Source organism: Struthio camelus, chromosome 16, assembly GCF_040807025.1.
Source record: "Struthio camelus isolate bStrCam1 chromosome 16, bStrCam1.hap1, whole genome shotgun sequence".
In the NCBI taxonomy this organism is placed as follows: domain Eukaryota; kingdom Metazoa; phylum Chordata; class Aves; order Struthioniformes; family Struthionidae; genus Struthio; species Struthio camelus.
The window spans coordinates 15,952,533-15,972,596 of NC_090957.1; the positions used below are offsets into that span (position 1 = coordinate 15,952,533).

The 20,064-nt window shown below is 39.4% G+C and overlaps 1 protein-coding gene across 4 annotated transcripts; it reads right to left on the reverse strand.

The window, feature by feature from the left end:
• Positions 1-569: 569 nt before the first annotated feature.
• On the reverse strand, positions 570-19,146 carry INPP5K (inositol polyphosphate-5-phosphatase K). 4 transcript variants are annotated; one of them, XM_068909577.1, is made up of 13 exons: positions 19,004-19,146; positions 16,372-16,479; positions 15,538-15,646; positions 12,413-12,529; positions 11,889-12,061; positions 10,195-10,306; positions 9,468-9,577; positions 8,993-9,019; positions 7,119-7,308; positions 6,748-6,885; positions 6,123-6,206; positions 4,458-4,562; positions 570-3,339 (listed from the first exon to the last, which is right to left on the reverse strand). In XM_068909577.1, exons 1-13 carry the CDS (start codon positions 19,042-19,044, stop codon positions 3,241-3,243), a joined length of 1,413 nt encoding a protein of 470 aa, XP_068765678.1. In that variant the 5' UTR covers positions 19,045-19,146; the 3' UTR covers positions 570-3,240. The 4 variants fall into 4 exon arrangements, with proteins under 4 accessions (XP_068765678.1, XP_068765677.1, XP_068765679.1 ...); XM_068909576.1 differs by lacking the exon at positions 19,004-19,146 and adding an exon at positions 16,688-16,977; XM_068909578.1 differs by lacking the exon at positions 8,993-9,019 and having other exon boundaries at positions 19,004-19,136.
• Positions 19,147-20,064: the final 918 nt, after the last annotated feature.

The window sequence follows — 20,064 nt, forward strand, 5'->3', positions numbered from 1 at the left end:
TATAGTTCAAATTTAACTCACATGGAAACAGGCTCAATCTCCTGCAATAAAGCACCTGCTTAGTTCAAAGATCTAAATTTACTACAGCAAAAAAAGTTACGAAATAACAGTTTTCTTCTGTTAGTAATATACACTCCAGAATTCAGTATTATTGAAAGTAACCCTTGCAGGGAACAAGGCGGGGGGGGGGGGGGGGGGGGGAGCAAGAGGAGCTATATTTATTCCCAATGAAGTAAACATGCTATTATTTCAGTGTATTCAGACACCTTTTCAAGGAAGAAAAGATCTAAAACAGAAGCTTATGACATCATTTAGTTTCACTAAATACTAAACTCATTTAAGTGAAAGATTTTTATTTGTCCAAAAGAAAAACTACTTTGTCTTTGGCCCTTCTTCTGCAGTCCAAAGTCCTACCAAATATGTTATTACTGATACAATAGTATTTTAGAACGCAAACACATCTGCATTTTAAAAAGCACCAAAGCCACACGGAGAACTGCTATCATGCATAGACTGAATTCCCCCTCTTCTCCCCAATACATTTTTCTCAGATTAATAGAAGCATGTAGAACAGTTCACTGCCAGGATTTATTTCAGTGGTACATGAAAAGAAAACACATGGGAATTAAAACCTTTCCAGTGATTATAACATCTAATTACAGGTGTTTTAAGAAAGATAAATTTCATCAGAAATTGCGTTGTAAGAGGTCACGGAATACTTTGAAAAGCTACCATAGGTAACAGTAGTAAACAATATTTAAGACTGCTACTGTGTGCACAATACTAAAGAAGGGAGTATACAGTTTTGTGCAGTGTCCTACTTACACACAAGCAGATTTAATCACAGCTGCTGTGGGCATTTTCAGTGAAGTCCTGCGGTGCAAAGGATTATTTTACAAAACGCAGCTTCTGTCTCCAGTGACTGAGAAGGTTATCAGCTCCCATGCAACATTAAGGAGCTTGGGTTTCTTCCCCATGTAAAGTGCCTCTGCATGGCTGTATGACTCCCCCTCTGAGCTGTGCATGAATGGCAGATGCACCCCAATTAGAAGAAACTGGATCCTGGTCCACAGCAAGTCACCAGCTGCAGTCTGGAATTCAAAGACCACAATTCTTTCATCTTTGAGCTCTCCACTGGAATCTCCTTGCATGGAACATGGTAATACAATCATACAAGTAATATCAGAAACAGAGCAAGAACTCAAAAACTGTAGGTTATTTGCAGTTCAGGAGGGATTTGTCTGAAGACGTAATTCCCATGAAAAGTAAAGTATCTGAAAGCTTTAGCGCAAAACAAAAACTTGTGAGATTCATACAAATATGAAAATGGTTTCAAATATTGCTCCAAAGTGTAATAAGACTGTATAAGCTGTAAGCCTCAAGATAGTTTTAATCCATGCACTGAACACAGTACCCTCTAAACCTGCCATCATTACAGACGACTAGAAACAATTCTCAATACCAAGCATTAGGCTAAGATACAACTAAAATTTACAGCAGCTAGACATTCTTAAACTCCAAATTGCAACAAAACTAACCAGTTTGTATACTGTGGAAACCCTAACACAGAGGCTCTCAGACCCTGGAAGCCTATGCAATAAATTGTCTAAGGAAGTCATTGCAAAACAAGTATCACAGAGCGCTCACTTTCTCTTTCAAAAGAATCCCAACTAAAAGAACCAAGGCTTTGAGAAAGTGAGCGAAAAGGAATCCATTCAGTTCTCAAGCAACACTTCTAAACATACACACCAATGATATTTGCTCCTCTCTCCCATTCGAGCTGAACTTTCTCTTTTCCATTCATAACTGACAAGACAGTGATTAGTAACTAACCCTACTTACCATACATGGTAGGCAGCGGAAAGCTATGTTATCTAGAACATGGGAGACTAACCTGTGCTCTTTTTTCAGCGCTGCAGTCTGAGATTTTGTGGGACATTCAGAGCCACCTCCCATCCTTTTCAAAGACCTCCATTTCCTTATCAAACAAAACCATTTCTAAAGCTAACTACCTTTCTTTTTTTTTTTTTTTTTTAATTACTTGATTTTTCTTATTCTACCTCCACCCTCAAATGTACACAACACGTTTAAGTATAAGCACCTCTGGAAAAACAGAAATTTTGCAGACTGATTGCTTTGAACTGAAGAGCTTTACAATTTTATGACATGGATCATGTCATTAAAAAAGAGCTTATTCCATTTAAATTCTCCATTTATAATTCATGTCATCTCTATAGTAAGTGTAGCAATTGTTTACGTGGCAGAATGGTATCCTGGAAGTACTTAAACGTGGCTTTAGCTTTCTAAATACAACATGACAGCAGAAAACAAGGACAGTATCACGATCACTTAGCTCTTTGACAAGTGCTTCTTGAACTACTTTGCTCACCTGTACTAAATCATTTCTTTACATGAGACATTTCTTTCTGAAAGATATGATCTTGGTTTAATTCCAAGTCAGTGACTCGTGTAAGAGTGTTTACTTTTTTAATCAGAGGGAGAAAGGGAATAGACAAGTTGCTATATAAATTGTTTTATAAAAGAAAAATTCAAAAATCAGAGAAAGTGTATTTTGATAATTATATCACAATCTGGAAGAATTAAAGATGGAATATCCTGCAAGAATTGTAACTGAGAAGTAAGGCAGAAGAACAGGGATTCTACTATCAAAGGAAAATTTATATGCTCTGAAAATTTTGTTTTCATGTGACTTGTCACATGTGTTTCCCAAAAGGTAAATAGCTTACATTTAAAAGTCAAACAAAAATTTAAAATAAGCTAGATAACTGTATCTAATAAATAATTTTTTAAATAACTTCAGTTAAACTCAAACATTGGAAACCAGTGATTAAGTGGTTACAGCTCTGAATTGTATTGCTAATAAAACGTCCTCAAGAAAAAAGTAAAGGAGCAGGTCCAAAATGTTATGGAATGCAACTTACTTAAAGTCACTGGATTAGAAACATCTGTCATCTTAAACCATAGAGCGTTTCGTTAGGTGCTATTTTTACAGTTCCCATCCAGTGCAAGATTAGAGTTACTCTCATCATAACAATAAAAATACTTGTTTTCACAATAAATTATCTTCTATGAGCTTATAAAATTCCTGAATAGCCCTACCCGTGGGACCCTTGCACTACCTCACTCCATCTTCTAAGAGGAAATGCCTACAATTACTAAGACAAAGAAAGTAATCATCTCTGACTCCTGAATCAGGACCACTAAATGCCTTTTCTGACTTCAAAATTCATTATGCGATTCCAGATTGTCAGGTTTTTGCATCCAGCTGATCTCTTCCTGTGCCAGATCCTTTTCCATTAATGTTCTGTTTGGCTGAATCTAGAAGAAAAAAAAGTTGTAAAGAGTTAAATATAGCACAAACGTTTGGAAACTCTGTGTTGCTCTGTACTGTCAATATATCACTATATGAAGATGTCCTACGTACCTGCTGATAAAATTGAAATGTCTATGCAGCAATTATGATGTTTAAAAACAATTCTAGTAACAAAACATTAAACTCTGATATAAAAATATTAACTGTCATGGAAGAAAAAAGGCATTCCAAATGACTAACATCATTTCTTATATTCATATAGTGCATTGTATCCACATACCATTGATAACTATGCTGCAGAGTCTGTGGGACATCTTATGCTTGGAGACAGCTGAAACACTGGACTCTGCCATTTTTTTCACTAATACATAACGAAAAGTATGAACGGTATCACTGAGTTTTACCAGCCCAATAATCTCCAGTATTGTACTCCCTAAGGTAATAGGGTTGGAGAGTCTCCTAAAGCCCCTTCACCCAAGAATAGTGCAGAACTTATATTTCAGTCATTCTGGATGGTCACACACACTAGCACAGTCACGGTAGCATGGAAAATTATGCACAAACAAAACAATTTTGGCAAAAAGTGCTTGGGTAGAAGCAGCAATGACTGGTCACTTCATTTCGTTTGTCCAGGTTAAGCCACCCTTTCAGAAATTAAGCAAAGATGCCAGTTAAGCAAATATCTTGAGTTTCAACTGTTCCCTCTTTCTCAAATTTAATCATTTAAATATACAGGAAGCACTTCTGTGCAAATCTACCACAGAAGAGAGCGCAAAGGGCTCACTTATGACCTGTCAAAAAGTTGGTGGCTTTTTAAATTAAGCTGAGTTACTATCTTAACAGGAACTAGGGACCTAACTGACCGAGACTCAAGTTCCAAAAAAAGAAAGCTGAGAGAGAGAAACCTGCCTTATTTCATTACAATAATGTGTTGCCATAACAGCTACTTAAGAGTCTTCTGGCATATCAGCAAATTTTTTTACTGGGTGTTAGTCAGTGCATATCCTTCTTGCGATTATGGCTGCAACCTCCCCCAGGATTAACACAGTTGCACACACCTATGTTCAGACGCATATGAAAGGGAAAGAAAAAAATACCATCATTAATCAAAGCTTCCAATTACCTGAAAAGGCTGGCTGATACCAACTATTGACTGCATGTTATTGCTATAATAACAAAGCACAAATTCTCCTCCCATATCAGGTATTTCTTCAGCATTCATGTAAACCTACCAACAAGAAAAAGAATAGGCAATGGACTATTTGCACAGAGAAAGCAACTTGCAAAAAACATTCATTCAGGACACCATAAAATGCAGTATTTACAAATAAGCCAGTTTTGAAACATAATTTTAAGAAGAGGACAGAAGTAACGTTATTACCCGAAGTGGTTAATGAAGTATTACCCATCCCTAGGAACCTCCTTACGCTTTAGGATAAGGCTACATAGCATGGCTACATGGCACGGCTGAGCCAATCTACCAGCTTGTTACTTTAGAAAGGGGGTGAGGTATTTCTTCTGTCCCCCCTCCATCCACAATGGAGATCATTTGACTCCACCGAAAACTACCCTGGCAGAATTATTCTACAATACTGGCCACTTTTTTCTGTGTGCTATTTTTCCCCGTTTATTTAAGAAGTTGACACAAAGAGACAGATGGACCTGTACAGAGGGGAGGGCAACTGAGATGACCCACTAAACCATCTGAAAACTAAGCCAGGGATGGAAGAGTGAATATTTGTCACCATGTTAGCAAGCTGAATTTGTTCAGTAAGAAACAAGAAAAAAGCCACAGTCGTTTGAGGGAAACGGCAAGACCACACAAGCAGGACAGAGAGATGAACTGCCTCCTGGTGGCAATAAGCTGTTAGTTGAGAGAGTGGAGGAAAACCTGCAACCTCAGTTTTGAACTACCCTAAAGACCCATGGTCCCTAAACTGCCGCCCACAGTACCCTGCTAAAACAACATTCATAGTTTTTAAAGTTCAGAGATATTTTGAGGTTAAGAATACTGACAAAAGACGTTTGGAGCTCTTGTTATAAACTGGTTGACTGACACAATTCCTAACGAGAGAATTGCTTTCTTTTAAAGGACTATCTGGAAAAATCTCATCTACTCCTCTGCTGACTTTGCCTTCAAAATTAAATTTCTACTTCTGTTTGTTCAGACAAATACCTCTGGAAATAATTCATTTGTATTCAAGATAAGGATAAAAGTTGTTTGAGATTTTTTAATTGCTTTAGTTAACCACTACTAGAAAGTCGGCAGTCTTTAAAAATGGGTCAAGACTCTTAACAGCCAAAATAATAAAAAGTCTAAGGAACCTGTATCATTAGCTGCATCAGATATCTCTTACTAATTGTGTTAGTTACTTTAGGTATTTACAACTGTAATGGAAACCATACAACAAATACTTAAGATACATTGAGCCACTGTGACAATCAGATGGTAAATGGCCAGTTGCTCATTTTGGTGGTAAAATTAAACCAAAATACAAAATGGATTAAAATGACAATAGTTCTTTATACAATGAAGAGACACTACAGGAATAAAGTGTTATTTCATCAATTCCCCCAAGCAATTCAGCAGACCTGAGAAACTATGCTGCGCTACCCAAAAATAAAGGAGAAATAGCAAGAGGGATTACAAACAGTAATATCATTCCCAGTTGCTTTGGGTGGGAAAAAGGGGGATATAGAACCCAGAGGGGGAAGCAGAAACGGAACAAACAGATCTTGAAGGCTACTATATAAGAAACTACTAGAAAGAAATATATAATTGGATTACTTGTTTACTGTCACTGTTAGAAGAAATTTCATCGTCTTTTACCCAAGCATAAGTGACATAGTCATTCACATGCTTGAATGTCACCTGCAAAGAAAGATGCAAACCATCAGCTTTCTGAAGGACAAACATATACTACATGAAAAACTCAAAGCTATGAGAGGCATGATTACTACTTCATTGAAGGTCTAATTAAAACACTTCATTTTTAAAATCAAAATATTTTGGGGGCATGCATGAACCTTCAATATCTGAGAGGATGTGAATGCTGTTCTTTCATCTTTCTACCGCCTTCCTTTCATTCTCGTTCTCTTTTTGCTGTATAAATCTTTGAACTGCAGCATTTGGGAAGGACTATTCCTTTCCATAGCTTCTACCTACCATTTTGCTTAAATAATGCACGACTTATACTTAGCAGAGCATCTTGCACAGAGTGAAAAAGCCTGTGTCCATCTTTGTGGAACTAAACTCTCAGCATACAGAAACATCAACTATCAAGGATATAAGACCATTTTGGTGAGCTTTACATTTGCAAGAATCGCAACGTCCTGTGCCAGAAAACTACCTCCTCCAGTCACATTCACCACCTTCATTACTGTAAAGAGTCACGATGCGCTGGTAACATCACCTTGAAAAGTCCAATCCAGTCCCAAGCACTGCTAGGGAACTCGGGCACTGCAGAGTAGCTGATTAGAACATCATGTTCAGCGCTCCATTCACCCTCAGGATTCAACGTGACAAAAGGAACTGATAAAAGAGGCTTCATCTAGAACAGAAAACAAAATTTAAAATAAATCAACTCTGTTATTCTTTCAGTTACTCTTACAAGTTAATTTTCTACAACACCTGCTGTGGGACTCTTAACAGAACGGAAATAGCCTGAAAACAATTTTGGTCTTCATTTTTATCAGAACAAAACACTGAGACTATGACTGACAAAGTTTAGAGAACCAGCTTAGTAGAACGAACTAGCTTTAAAGAGTTAAGGCAGGACAGCACCTCAAGCCCAAAAGTTCCTGTAACAGGCTTGTGATCGCTGATGCCATAGCTCATGTGACTGATATAGTTATTCAAAGTAACAGATATCGTCTGTTCTTCAGATAATTCACTTTCTTTTGATGTATGCTGGCAGAGATTCTTCACTCTCCACAGAATTCTATCAGTCCAAGCTGGCTTTCTTTTCTTCTCACTGTAAGAGCGCAAAATAAAAGTAAAATGAGTAGAAAAACAGTTGTCAGAAGCTAAGAATACTGTGCAAAATCTACTCAAAGTTGAAAGATTGTCAGGTACATGTATTAATAAAAGAAAGCAATCGCATCCAAGCTTCATTTTACAGCTCTTTACCATGCTTCACAACCGAGACTTCCTTAATTTGAACTCAGCTCCATTTATAGGAGATAAATTTCACAGATTTCTGAGAGAGAGGAGTAAAATGAAGGGAAGAAGGGGCATTCCCATGTGTTAGTCAAGTTTTGTACAGGACATGATACTTTCTCCTAAAACACACCATAAAAACATGCAAGGACACCAAGATAATACAGCAACTGCCCCAAACTTCAAATGCCTAGTCATTCTCAGGAAAGGGACATAACTTTAAGGAAGATGTAGAAAGAGTCTGAATGATATTTACTTCCTTATCCAAAACTTTTTTTAGAACAAGTTGCTTTTAGTAACTAAAATTGGGCAAACTTATGTCATTTATACTAATCATAGATGACACAGCAACGTTTTATTTCAAGTTCCTCTAATCCGTACTAGCCTGTATTTCAAGTCTTGAAACTATTGTTGCCGCATAAGAAAAGGCTTTAAATCCCCTAACGAAGAAAAGTATGCCTGTAGTCTGCAACTGTGCTACACATCAAACTGCAATCATAATTCAGAGTTTCCTTTTATACCATATCAATAACAACAGAAGACATGAGCCTTTCGTGGTTCTCTCTGTAGTGGGAGGAAGACTTAACAGCAACCCTCTGTATGGATGTATCACTTCAAATTGAAATGGAGAAAAGATCATACCCTATGGAAGAGGAATTAGAATGGACTGGATTGAATTATAAAAGTTAATGAGCAGGATGTGTAAGGAAAACTGTCAGTTTAATAACTTGGAATATTAAAATCATCATAAACTGGAAATGCCATTTAGTTTAATGCTCAACATGCTTTTTCTTTTACCCCTTCCCATACATATGTTTGACTCACCTTTAATAAGGTGGAAAGATTTTTAAATGACTAAGGGGACATACCCACTTACTTCAGTAATTATATAAACCGACAGAAATCTTTACGAGCTGCCATATGTCTGCTCTGCTGTGCAAGAAAATACCAAAACAACAGCTTAAGTTAATACACTTGCTACTTCAGAGAAAATGGCATATAAGATGGGAAAGAAAAATCTCAAAGCCACATTGAAAAAAAAGTACCAAAGGTAACACATTACTGTCTGCTTCATATAAAGCAAACTTTGCAAGGATGCTTAGAAGATCCCAGTGCCTTGAAATCTGTTCATCACTCTCCAACCAACCAAAATACCTCTGCTAGCTTTAACAACAGCAAAACGCACATAGCACGCATAAGCATATTTTGTTTATTTATTTGTCAACTGTATTTACTGCTGGTCCCTTTATATCTGTTCACACTCAATTAGACAGCAAAAAGTCTCTGAATCCAAATTAGTAAATTTCTAAGATTAAGTGCAACAGCAGAGTAGATAACACTACAGCTTTCTGACAGGTTCAGAAAATCCTTGAAGAAAATCAGCTGTTATCTGATTTTCACATATTTCACAAAAATCAAATCCAAAGCTCAGAAGGAGCATTGTTTTGATTCTGAAATAGATTTATAAATCTATGAAATCCAAAAAGTTATCTTCTTACTTAAACCAAAACAGGGACTTCTGCTCTCTGGAAATAAAGAAAAAGATCAGTACAAAACCCCTGTTTGGCCAGGAGCTTATTCTTCCGCTGAAGCATTTGATTCATACTTAACAATAAACTTTACAGTCAGAGAAAAACATAACTCAGATATTTAAAAAAAACTCTGGAAACAAGAATTACTGTGTTTAAACAAACGTGAGCTTATTCTGATAATCTAGTCCTCCCCCCCCCCCCCAAAAAAAAAAGCAGCTGTGATGATTCAGCCACTCCCACTTCCCTCACACAATCAGCAGACCCAGGCTGCTTCAGCCAGAAACATTCATTTATTCAGATCTGAACACTGAATAAGAGTTCAACAGCCTCAGTTATCTTATAAATTAAGGAAAGTTTAGGTTTGCTTTGCAATGTGATATTTACTCAAGTGCCTGGTTCGTTCTAATATTCCATATCTTAACATATGTTACTGTGCTTTTACCTCGTATCATATACATCCGAATAAAGGTCAAACTTGTAGGTGGGTTTAAACTGCAAAGGACCCTCTATGAAGTCCTGAAGAAATGCTTCCTTCTTCTTTGCCATATTTAACTGCAGAAATAGTGTGTTTATATAAAAGAATATTTAATAAAGAATAGCTTGTAAAAGTAACATTAAAAAAAAAAAATCAGAGCTTAAAGGATAATCAGGAAAGGATCTGAGAAAGCATCTTCCAAGAAGAATTCAACATCTCAGTAAGTACAACACATCAACAAAATTTAGAAGGTCTCTTTGCTACTGCCAGAACAGTTGACGTGATCTGTTTAGAAGTTTTGTTGCAGTTCTACGCAAAACCAATTCCAGAATCAGCTTCTCTTTTAAAAAATAATTATTAGATGAAGGAAAAAGGAGACGAAATCAAGGCATGGAACAATTCACAAGCCATGAAGTTCACTGAAAGCTTCAGTCATATATGAGCACTTGAAATGAGTATGAAATGAAAAAAAAGTAGAACAAGTTTGCAATTAATTATATGGTCCTGCTTATGACTGAAGTGAGAGAGCAAACAGCTAGATCAGCTCCAGCTCAAAGCTGCTCTGAATTTGTGTTTCTTCAATAGAAATGAGAAATACAAGAGACAATAATGTTGTGTTGTGTTTATAGATAATAAAATAATAATAATAAATAAAACAGCCTCCCCCCCCAACCCCCAAACACACACAACATACCTGGTCCTTTTCCCACAGTAGATTATAACGTCTGTTATTTATCGATTCTCGGACAAAATGTATGCCATAATCTGCTATCCGGAAGTTTAGATCTCCAAACCAGAAGAGAATGCTTAAGGGAGGAGAGGAGGAAAAAAAAAGGCTTTACAGGAATCCATAAACATAAGAGTGAAAAATTGGAAGAATTCAACAGAACGTAAGCCATCACGCTACTTAGGAGCTCTAATCACTTATATTACCTAATCCAAACAGCACAAACAAAAATATTAAGTAGTTACAGATAAACTTACAGACGAATAACCTACTAAACAACAATTTTAAAGGAACTGAAATAGAAAGTGGACTGTCTTGCATTCTTGCCACTTGCACATTACCGGGTATTATCCCGTCCCAAGTCCCCTAATGACTTACATCTCTAAAGATTTAGTATTAAACAGTAGTCCCAGTAACAGTCAGTAAAATCATTCCCAAGATTCATGACCTATACACCAGCTGGATATGTTAATCAACTAATTTAGAGCATTGGTTTAGTGCTTTGAGAAAGCAGGGATACATACTGCATGTTCTGTAATTCTCAGAAATGGAAGTCATTATTAATAAGCGTTGGAGCATGACATCAGCAATGTTTTAGGCAATAGGAAAGCTGCCTTTTCTTTTAAAAGGAATCTCTCTTTTAACTTTCATACTTTTGAAATATTGTTCAGGGGTGCATGCTCCAAACTTGATCTTCTGGAAAGAAAATTTTTATTTCAATGCTGTTTATAATTTCTTCTTGTAATACGATTGTACATGATTTGGCACTTTTAGCATGGGCATTACCAAGAAAATGAAAACCATTAAATTGAAATATCAAAAACTTGTACTGAGATAGGAAAAGAAATGATTTTTAAATTCATGTTTCATACATATTTACCTAATTTTAATGAACCCATTAGCAATGGAAGTGATATTACATATTTATTCTGGATGCATCTGGCCTGACAGTTTTATTAGTATAATTTTTTTTTTAATCCAAACATAAAAGTTTTGTCTTAGAAACATTTTAGAAAGGGTTACTATCACTTTTAGACTCCAGCATGATGTAGGGAATTTGCACATGCAGCAACATAACATATAAATAATTCCGACACAATTAAAGAATTAAAGAACAAGAGCTCAACTAGTGGCCTAAATGAGGGGTTTTTTTTTGTTTTTTTTGTTTTTTCCAGGTTAGACATCTGAGGTAGGTATAATTCATATAGCTACAGAAATTATAAATTAAGCATTTAAAGGCCGAGAAGCCCTCAGCCAGATGCTAAAGTTTCAACAGGAATAAAAATGGGTCAAAATACAACATATCTGCACACAAAAATAGGGAAGAAGATAAACATCTCCCAGTGATCTAAAAGATTTCTGATATAAACGGGCTTTAGCTTCTAAAGCTCTTCATGCCTCCGTAACATCTGCAATTCATGTGCTAACAAATTCAGTATAACTTGAGATGGGAAGAGATCACTGCTGCAAAATAGACCTCCATCTTTCAGGTTATCGTTTCCAGCCTGGTCCCCCAGGATTCAGGGACCACATCGAACAGACACATAAAATAAAACTGATGGGAGAAAAGTCCAAAGCCAAAGCTCTTCAGTGCAGAAAGCCACAAATTAAGAAAGTATACACAAAAACAACACAGACAGAATAGGGTCAGAATAACTCACTCATGATCCAGGGTACTTGGAACATTCTCTCCTTCAAACTGCATTTCCAGAATTTTCTCAAAGTCATCCAATCGTTGCTCTGTGTTCTCCATGTGAGCTGGCAAATGGCAGTTTATGAAACAAACTGTATAACCATAGAGGGACATGCGAATGGTAACTCCTCCTTTGTTCCCCTGCCATGGAAGGTTAACAGTATTCTCTGAAACTGCAATCAACACTTGCAAACGCAACTATTAACATTACCTATACCATTTTTAATCTTGCTATTTAGGAAACAGTTGTGTTCATTTAAATCTAAATAAGTAGCAAGTAATAGCTGTATTTCAGCTAATAAATTGGTGAAATATTATGGTCTGTACTGCACTTGCATACAAGGTTCAACTAAGTGAGACACATACGGCTTGTCAATTTATTCATTATTAAATAAACCATACATCCTCTCTCCCACCACAAGGCTATTTAGAGGCACGCACCAACATAAGCATTAAGTAACCAAAGCAATTAAGTCTCAGATAGTTCTTTACCCAGTATCCATAGAGGCCTGTGCGCATATATTGGGTATGAATGTCCCGTATGAAAGGAAGGTGGACATACTTCACAAAGATTAGAAGTAGCAATCCCTGCATGCGAACAGAGGAGAGCTGGAACAGAAACAGAAGACAGGGTCACTTCCACAGATATCTCTGGAATTCCTTGGATCTACTCTGCAGAAGCTTTTAGATAAAGAATGCCATACCAGAAGTCATGCAATTCCCTTGGCAAGCCTGACATCAGTACTGTGATACAACACATGCAGACACATTTCGGTGCTATAAAGCATAAGTTCTCACGGTAGACTTGCTTATGAACAATTTTTGATAAGTCTCTCAACTAATTAACATTACTGTATTATATTACAAATCTGAAGTTGACCTCAAAACATGAGTATTTGTCCACACAGTAAGTCTTTAAAGACCTTTTTTCTGTCTCATCAGCCTATTGTTTCTCTCTTTAAGCATCCTGTTCATGAAGAGACAAATCCTTGATTTTTCAGCCATAATCTTAACAGCACCAACCTACAAGTCCTCCAACAAGAAAGCTTTTCCAATAGAAACATCCTTCAGCACATAATTGACTGTTCTGAACTCCATTAAAAATATCTAAAAGGCACAACAGCTACTTCTAAGCATCTGCAGAAATAACAAGCTGTAAACAGCAGCAACTCTTGCTGCAATGCCTGTAAAAGCTGATTTACTGACTACTTCCAAAAGAAAGATCCTTAAGGAGCATGTATGACACTGTTTTTGCTTTAAGATACTTTTTTTTTTTGGTATAGAAATAGCCTAATGAAGATGATCTTTGTTAAAGAATATGTTATTGGGATGTTGCTAGCATGAGACACAAGATTCAGTTTAAATATTTGTTTTAATGATAATGAGTCTATTTAAAACACGGATGTTATAGTTCAATTTTATATTTGATGAACTAACAGCAAGACTACATTAGCATAAAAACTGATACTAAGAAAAACACTGACTATATAACAAGTCCTTATCTCGCTCGAAAATTTACTACAAAATTCATTCGTTCTTAGCCTCTACATCAAAACAATTAAATGATTGTAGGATATATGTTACTGTTTTCATTGTCCGAAAAAAATGCATACCATTAGTATATTTAAATGATGGATCACAATTTACTTTATAATACATAAATATTTGTATCTGATCAGACATTTGGTATAACCTGTATTCTCCTTTCCATAATTAAGTTCAGGAGATACCAAGATCTTTCAGTCCCATTAGAGACCATGACAGGTAAAGAGGAGATCCAGTCTGCGGCTCAAGTCTTCCAGTTTTCCAAAGCTCAAAGTCTATTTGCTACGTTCCACTCTTTTCTGCTGCGGGCCAGCCCCTAAACATAACTCAAGATCCACCGTCCACTATAAAACCTCCTCCCTCTGCAGGCCTTGAATATCAAAACACAATGGCTCCCTCCTTTGCTGGGACTTACACTAGTCCCACCAACATGTAGTGCCAGATCGTGCAAAGCCTCTTCACAGAAGAGACATGACTCTGCTTATGGTGAAAAAACTGACTGATCCCAACAACCTAATGTTCCAAGAACAGACCCTGCTAGCGAAGTGACAGAACATCCAAAGGAGGACTATGACCCCTCTACATCCAACCTCATCCAAGGTCAACATAGAACACTTAACTGTTCCTCTGTTTAAAAAAGCTTATGCTAGGACACATCTGGAAAGCTGGCTCTCCTAGTTGCCCATTTTGATTTTGACCTGGCCTGCCAGTAAGGGAAGGCATGTCAATGACCCAGGTCTCTTGTTGGAGCTAATTAAATCTTGCTGAAAACCATTAGGTGGCAGCATCCATTCACTAGTGCATCCTAAGCTCTGCATCTACAAATTAGAAATTCACTCAGCCATGCATACCATAGGGAATTCATTTTAACTGTATACAGGGCCTGATTATCATCCTGTGGCCATATTTTGAAAGTTTACCAGCAACATCTTACACTAGGATGAACTATGTTTTTCTTTCCCTTTTTTTTTTTTTTTAAACTTCCAATAGGTCCTTTATTTGATTTAATTACATTTTTGTTTAGTTACGGTTAAAAGAATGGAACAACTATGAGTCTTATTAGCATGCAGATAATATATTAATTTCAGCAAAATCACCCTGAAATAATTTAGAAAACTGCTACAACATTGAAAAGGCTTTTAATATTAATTTATTAGAGAAATTCAGGAGAATTTACTGTTTCCTTCACTAAAATACCTAGTGTTTTATTTGATCTTGTGTCCCATATATTGTCAAAAATCTTGTTGTTTAAACTTTCTATACAATGTTCTAGGCCCTTAATAAAGTCCTCAAAAATCTATACACCTGCTATACTCCTGTTCTATGTTTAAGCAATTTACTTTCACCTGTAAACAAATTAATTAAAAAAAATAAAAAAAGGAAGAAGAAACCTTACCAATCTTAATGAAAATCACTGCCATTGCTTGGGATACTTATAGTGAAAGCAGGTACTTAAGGAGACTACATTAGAAGCATCACATTACAGTTCCCAAATATTGCACAGAGCAAAAAAAATTTCTACAAACAAGAGAAAGACAGAGATATTGTGGCCACAAGAAATATGCTGTTAGACTGCAACTTTACATCACATTTCACTTTAAGTAATCTTGTTCAGTAAACTCTGTTCCTTGAGAATGTATTCTCATTAAAACAGGAGTATTTTCGTATTCATCACATGGTTCTACACCACTTGCATTAGCCACTGCACGCATACCTGAACAAACATCTCCTCGCTGTTTGTCATCCCATCTGCAAAAGCATCAAAACTACCTAGCTATTCCAAACACGAAATAAAATTCTGTGTGTCCAATTTTTACTGCTAAACATTAAGGATACTACTATTAATAGAAAAAAAAAAACCTAAAAATGCCTTTACCAACAAACCAAGAGAACACCAGTCTGGCAGAGAATCACTTCTAACATACATGCACCTATGGAAATGATTGATACCTGTAAAAGATGTGTGTTGATGGTGTTTTTTACATCTCAGTTTGAGGAAAAAAAAAGTCTGAACGGAGCCGAGGAAGACATTTTCCTTCACTGTTGTAATATTTAGAGATGTAAACAGTTACCTTGAGGTATCCCAACGGTGACAGTACAGTCATGAAAAAAATGCTCCAAGGATCATCAAATGCCAAGTCAGAGAGAAAGTTTGTGATCCTTGAGTTCACCTCCTGTAAGCTGAACACATGAAAATTACTCGCACCGGATCATCGGGTTTTAACAGAATTCATAGAACCTTATCACAACACAAACCACAACATCCCAATAGACCTCTCTGCACCTAAGCGAGAAATTTCTTAACGCTGTTCAATTTCTCATTTACAAGCAGTTTAACCCATCCACAGGTCTAACACTAAGAAAAGCTAAGTTAAAGGAGCTTATGTACGCACACAGTCAGAGTTCAAGACAATACCAAACTCCAGGTAAACGATGACAAAGAACACATCTTGACATATTCAAGTAAGTTTGGAAAAGATGACAGTTTCACTAAAAGATGACGCAAATCCAAAAGGGCACAGATTCTACCTAATTAGTTTGCATCCATTTCTTTAAAACATACTGATTTTCAGATAACTTCCCTATCAAAACGAGCATGTTCTCTACTTGCCAACAAAGACCACAGCAGCCAAAATATTTTTTAATTCTATGCGCTTAGATAAAGAAAAGATATTCTGTGTTCTGTCATATGAAACAACATCAGAAAGAGGAGAAGAGTCGCTTGCTATAAATCATCTCTGTTCTTTGGCATTAACTCTAACCTTCATCTTCTGTTAGCGACAGTATTCAACCACCTCCTGGAAGGTTATTCACATTGCACAGTTCTCCCCAAGCTGACAGTAAGCTGTTGAAACTTATCGGCTTTGCAGTAAACTAACAAAGCAAGTTCTTCAACATATACTTACCCAATAACATACATATCCATAGCTGGGCCCAGTGAATTGAGCTGAAGTAAACTAGTGACATCAGGAGGTGGAGAAGCTGTGCCCACATTCCAGGTAACTACGTGCAGTCTACAAATAAAGAAAAAAAAAAATTCACATTTAAATTCTAGCACTGGTTTTGTGTGATAAGTAACCTGAAGAGCATCTAACTTCTCTGACAGAATTTCTGTCTACAGAAAACAAAGAAAATAAAGATTTTCTGTCATTTTTTGGCCAATTAGAAACCTATTTATTAGCTAGTATAAAAAATAACAATCAGTTAGTGAAGGAACAAAACCTGAATTCTTGCCACTTGTCCTTCAGCTTTTTCCCCCAGATAAGGAAAGCTTCATCTAGAGTGCGAGATACTTCTTCATGAATTTCATCATCTGAGCTGATGTCCTCTACACAAGCCATAAGCTGGGCTACTCGCTGACGGAGTTGCAAGCGGCCACTGGACCCCGCGCTGCTGAAACTTGCAGAACGGCTGCGGAAGTTGTGCAGGCTTTCTAAATCATGTAGGGAGAGGGCTGATGACTCTTGAAACGCATCTTCACTACTGAAGGATGCCATTTGCTCAGAAGGAAAGAACAGCTATATTCCAAAGGACCAATGCATTAAAATCCCAAGTATAAAACAAACAGCGAGATGCCTAAGGGTCTCGAAAAATCAAGCTTTCACTCATATGAAATTCAGCATTGCTTCAAACCCAGGACAAATGCAGATGCAGCAGTGCTGAAAAAACTGTAGCACTACCACCACATTCAACAGCTTGTTACAAAAGCTGCAGTCACATCCTGCCTCACACACTGAATCATTTTTTTCTAATAGATTTAATGTGGTTAATTCTATAAGCTTAAGATTTAAAAGAATTTATTGTTGATTTGAATCAATCATGTGCTTCCATTTGTAGGTTAGCAGAAATATAATCTCCAGCTTCCCAGCATACAAACACTCAGTTCAGGCCAAAACCAAACAAACCTACTGCTCCTCTTGAGTGCTTCCAGAAACATACTCTTGCCACATAACTTACCTACTGTTTCATTTTAAAACAGTATTTTCTATATCACAGCTTCTAAAAAGGGATTCACTTTACATTTATTGTGTAAAGGCCCTATAAGCACTTCCATCTGGTTAAATAATTAATCCCTACAACACACCCATTATGTAAGGCAGTACCTTTATCCCCCCTTACAATCAAGGGTCTGCTCAAGGTGACACAAAGTACACAGAAGAACTGGAAAGTGACCTTAAGCTCCAAACTAGTTCAGTGAGCCACGATTTTTCTCATCAATAGTTTCCCTTTATAAGGCTACACTGAAGTCAGCCAAAAGCTACAGTACAGTAAACTGACCCTAAAATAAATTTCTAGAGGAAAAAATTATGTAGGCTGCAGATCTCATGCTATCATCAAAGAGATGTATCGCTTGGGAATTCTCTCCAATTAGTAATTTTTGCAGGCAATTACCCGAGAAGTCAAAAGTCAAACAATATTGAAGTTATCAGTCATTACTGACAGAAATTAAATTCTCCCAATACCTACACTACTAATAAGAATACAAGAAAGACTGCAGAGCTCAAATTTGCACCAGAAGAAGAATATTTGTAAAAATTTCAAGAACATCCTTAACGATTCAGTTTCATTGCCGGTTATGACCGTGTCTGCAGGAAAGACTTAACAGTTAGGGATATATAGGTACCTGTAGAGTAGGTAAGATCCTGTGGCATTATGCCATCCCAAAGGCCTACCGATGCTCTCTAGTGCTTTACAAGGCCATACAAGAGCTAACTGCGGCGAGGAAAGGACTACAGCAATTCCAGTTCTCACTTGATGCCACAAACAGACCCGTTACCAACAGATCGGTGGCTGCTCAAGCTATCCTCTCCTTCCGTACTCAGCACCACGGCATCTTAAAACACCTGCGAATCCCCTCCCAATGTAGCAGAAGCCTTCAGCACCACGAGAGCGCTGCCCTGAGCGGGCCTGCCACAGATCAGCTCCTGAATCCAAACAATTTTTAAAAGATGGCACTCGGTGTCACCGGCTCCTGTCATTATTCAACAGCAGAGAGGGTGGTGGTGGTGGTTTGTTTTTTTTTTTTTTTAAGGCTCAGAGAGTCATCCCCAACAGGCCGTTACAACCATTAGGCTACCCCTAAGTAAACACGAGGTTTATCTGCCGTTTTTCCTCGTTGCGGAGGACTGCTCACAGGCTCCGTTAAGCAGAGGCTTCCCCTCGCCCGCCGTCGGCGACACCGCACCGCGGAGGACGCGGCGCGAACAAACGCGCTCCCCTCGGGCCCCGGGCGAGCCCGCCGGCTCGGCCCTCTCAGGCGCTGAGGCCCCGAGCACCTGAACCACCCTCGGTAAGCCGCCCTGAAGCGGCTCCGGGGGGGGGGGGGGGGCAACGTTTTCAAAGCGGAAAAGCAGCTTTTCTTCTCTATTTCATGTGACTACGTAACAGCGCTGATTAGCGTAACTCCCCGCTAATGAGCAGAAACACAGGCTTCGCTAATTCCCAGCCGTTACGTAAAGCCGCCACCGCTCTTCTGCCCTTATCTCGGGGAAAAAAAAGCAGCGCGCAACACCCGCCGGCTTCGGCGCGGCCGCTCACCTCAGCATCCTCGCGCCGCCGCCGCGCCGCGCCGCCTCCATCCCGCCGCCGCCGCCGCCGCCGGCGGGAAGCGCTGCGAGCGGGGCAGGGCGGCCCCGGCCTCGACCCCGGCCCGCGGCCTCCTCCGGCGCCTCGCTCCCCTCAGCGGCGGCGCTCCGCGCTCATTGGGCCGCGCGAGGGTCACGTGGCGCTGGAGGGGCGGGGCGAGGCTGGGCGCGGCGGCGGCGCCGCCAGGCGCGCCGGAGGGGCGCGGGCGCCGCCCGGGGACTCTCTGCGGCCCCCGCAGACCCTTTCCGCACCGCCTCGCAGCCCCCAGGGCTCCCCCTCTGCGGCCCCCGCAGACCCTTTCCGCACCGCCTCGCAGCCCCCAGGGCTCCCCCTCTGCGGCCCCCGCAGACCCTTTCCGCACCGCCTCGCAGCCCCCAGGGCTCCCCCTCTGCGGCCCCCGCAGACCCTTTCCGCACCGCCTCGCAGCCCCCAGGGCTCCCCCTCTGCGGCCCCCGCAGACCCTTTCCGCACCGCCTCGCAGCCCCCAGGGCTCCCCCTCTGCGGCCCCCGCAGACCCTTTCCGCACCGCCTCGCAGCCCCCAGGGCTCCCCCTCTGCGGCCCCCACACTGCTGCACCCAGAACAAAGGAGGCGGAAGCGTAAAGCTCAGTCTAGTATTTTATTAGATTTCATTTCCAATATGCCTGTATTGGAAGATTAGGAGACAAAAAAGGCACAAACTCACATTAAAGAAACAACGAGATAATCTAACCCATTCTACAAAGTGTGTGTTGCCAAAGGAAAGAGCACGATGAACTCATCAGAACGTGGCGGGGAGGCCCAAGGGGATGAACCCAGAGACGTGCAGCAGGTGGGGGGCAAGCGGCCCTGCCGGCAAACCGGCCCGACGCGGGTTGCGGGCCCCCGCGGCACAGTACGCGCATCCCAGCGGTACTGCGGCGCTCGGAGCCAACCGGCACCGATCGGGGAGAGGGTCACAGCCCAACCATCGCCCTAGAACAGACAAACAGCCCAGCGGTAACCCCTCCGCGAGCCAGCAGGGTTTGGGGTTCT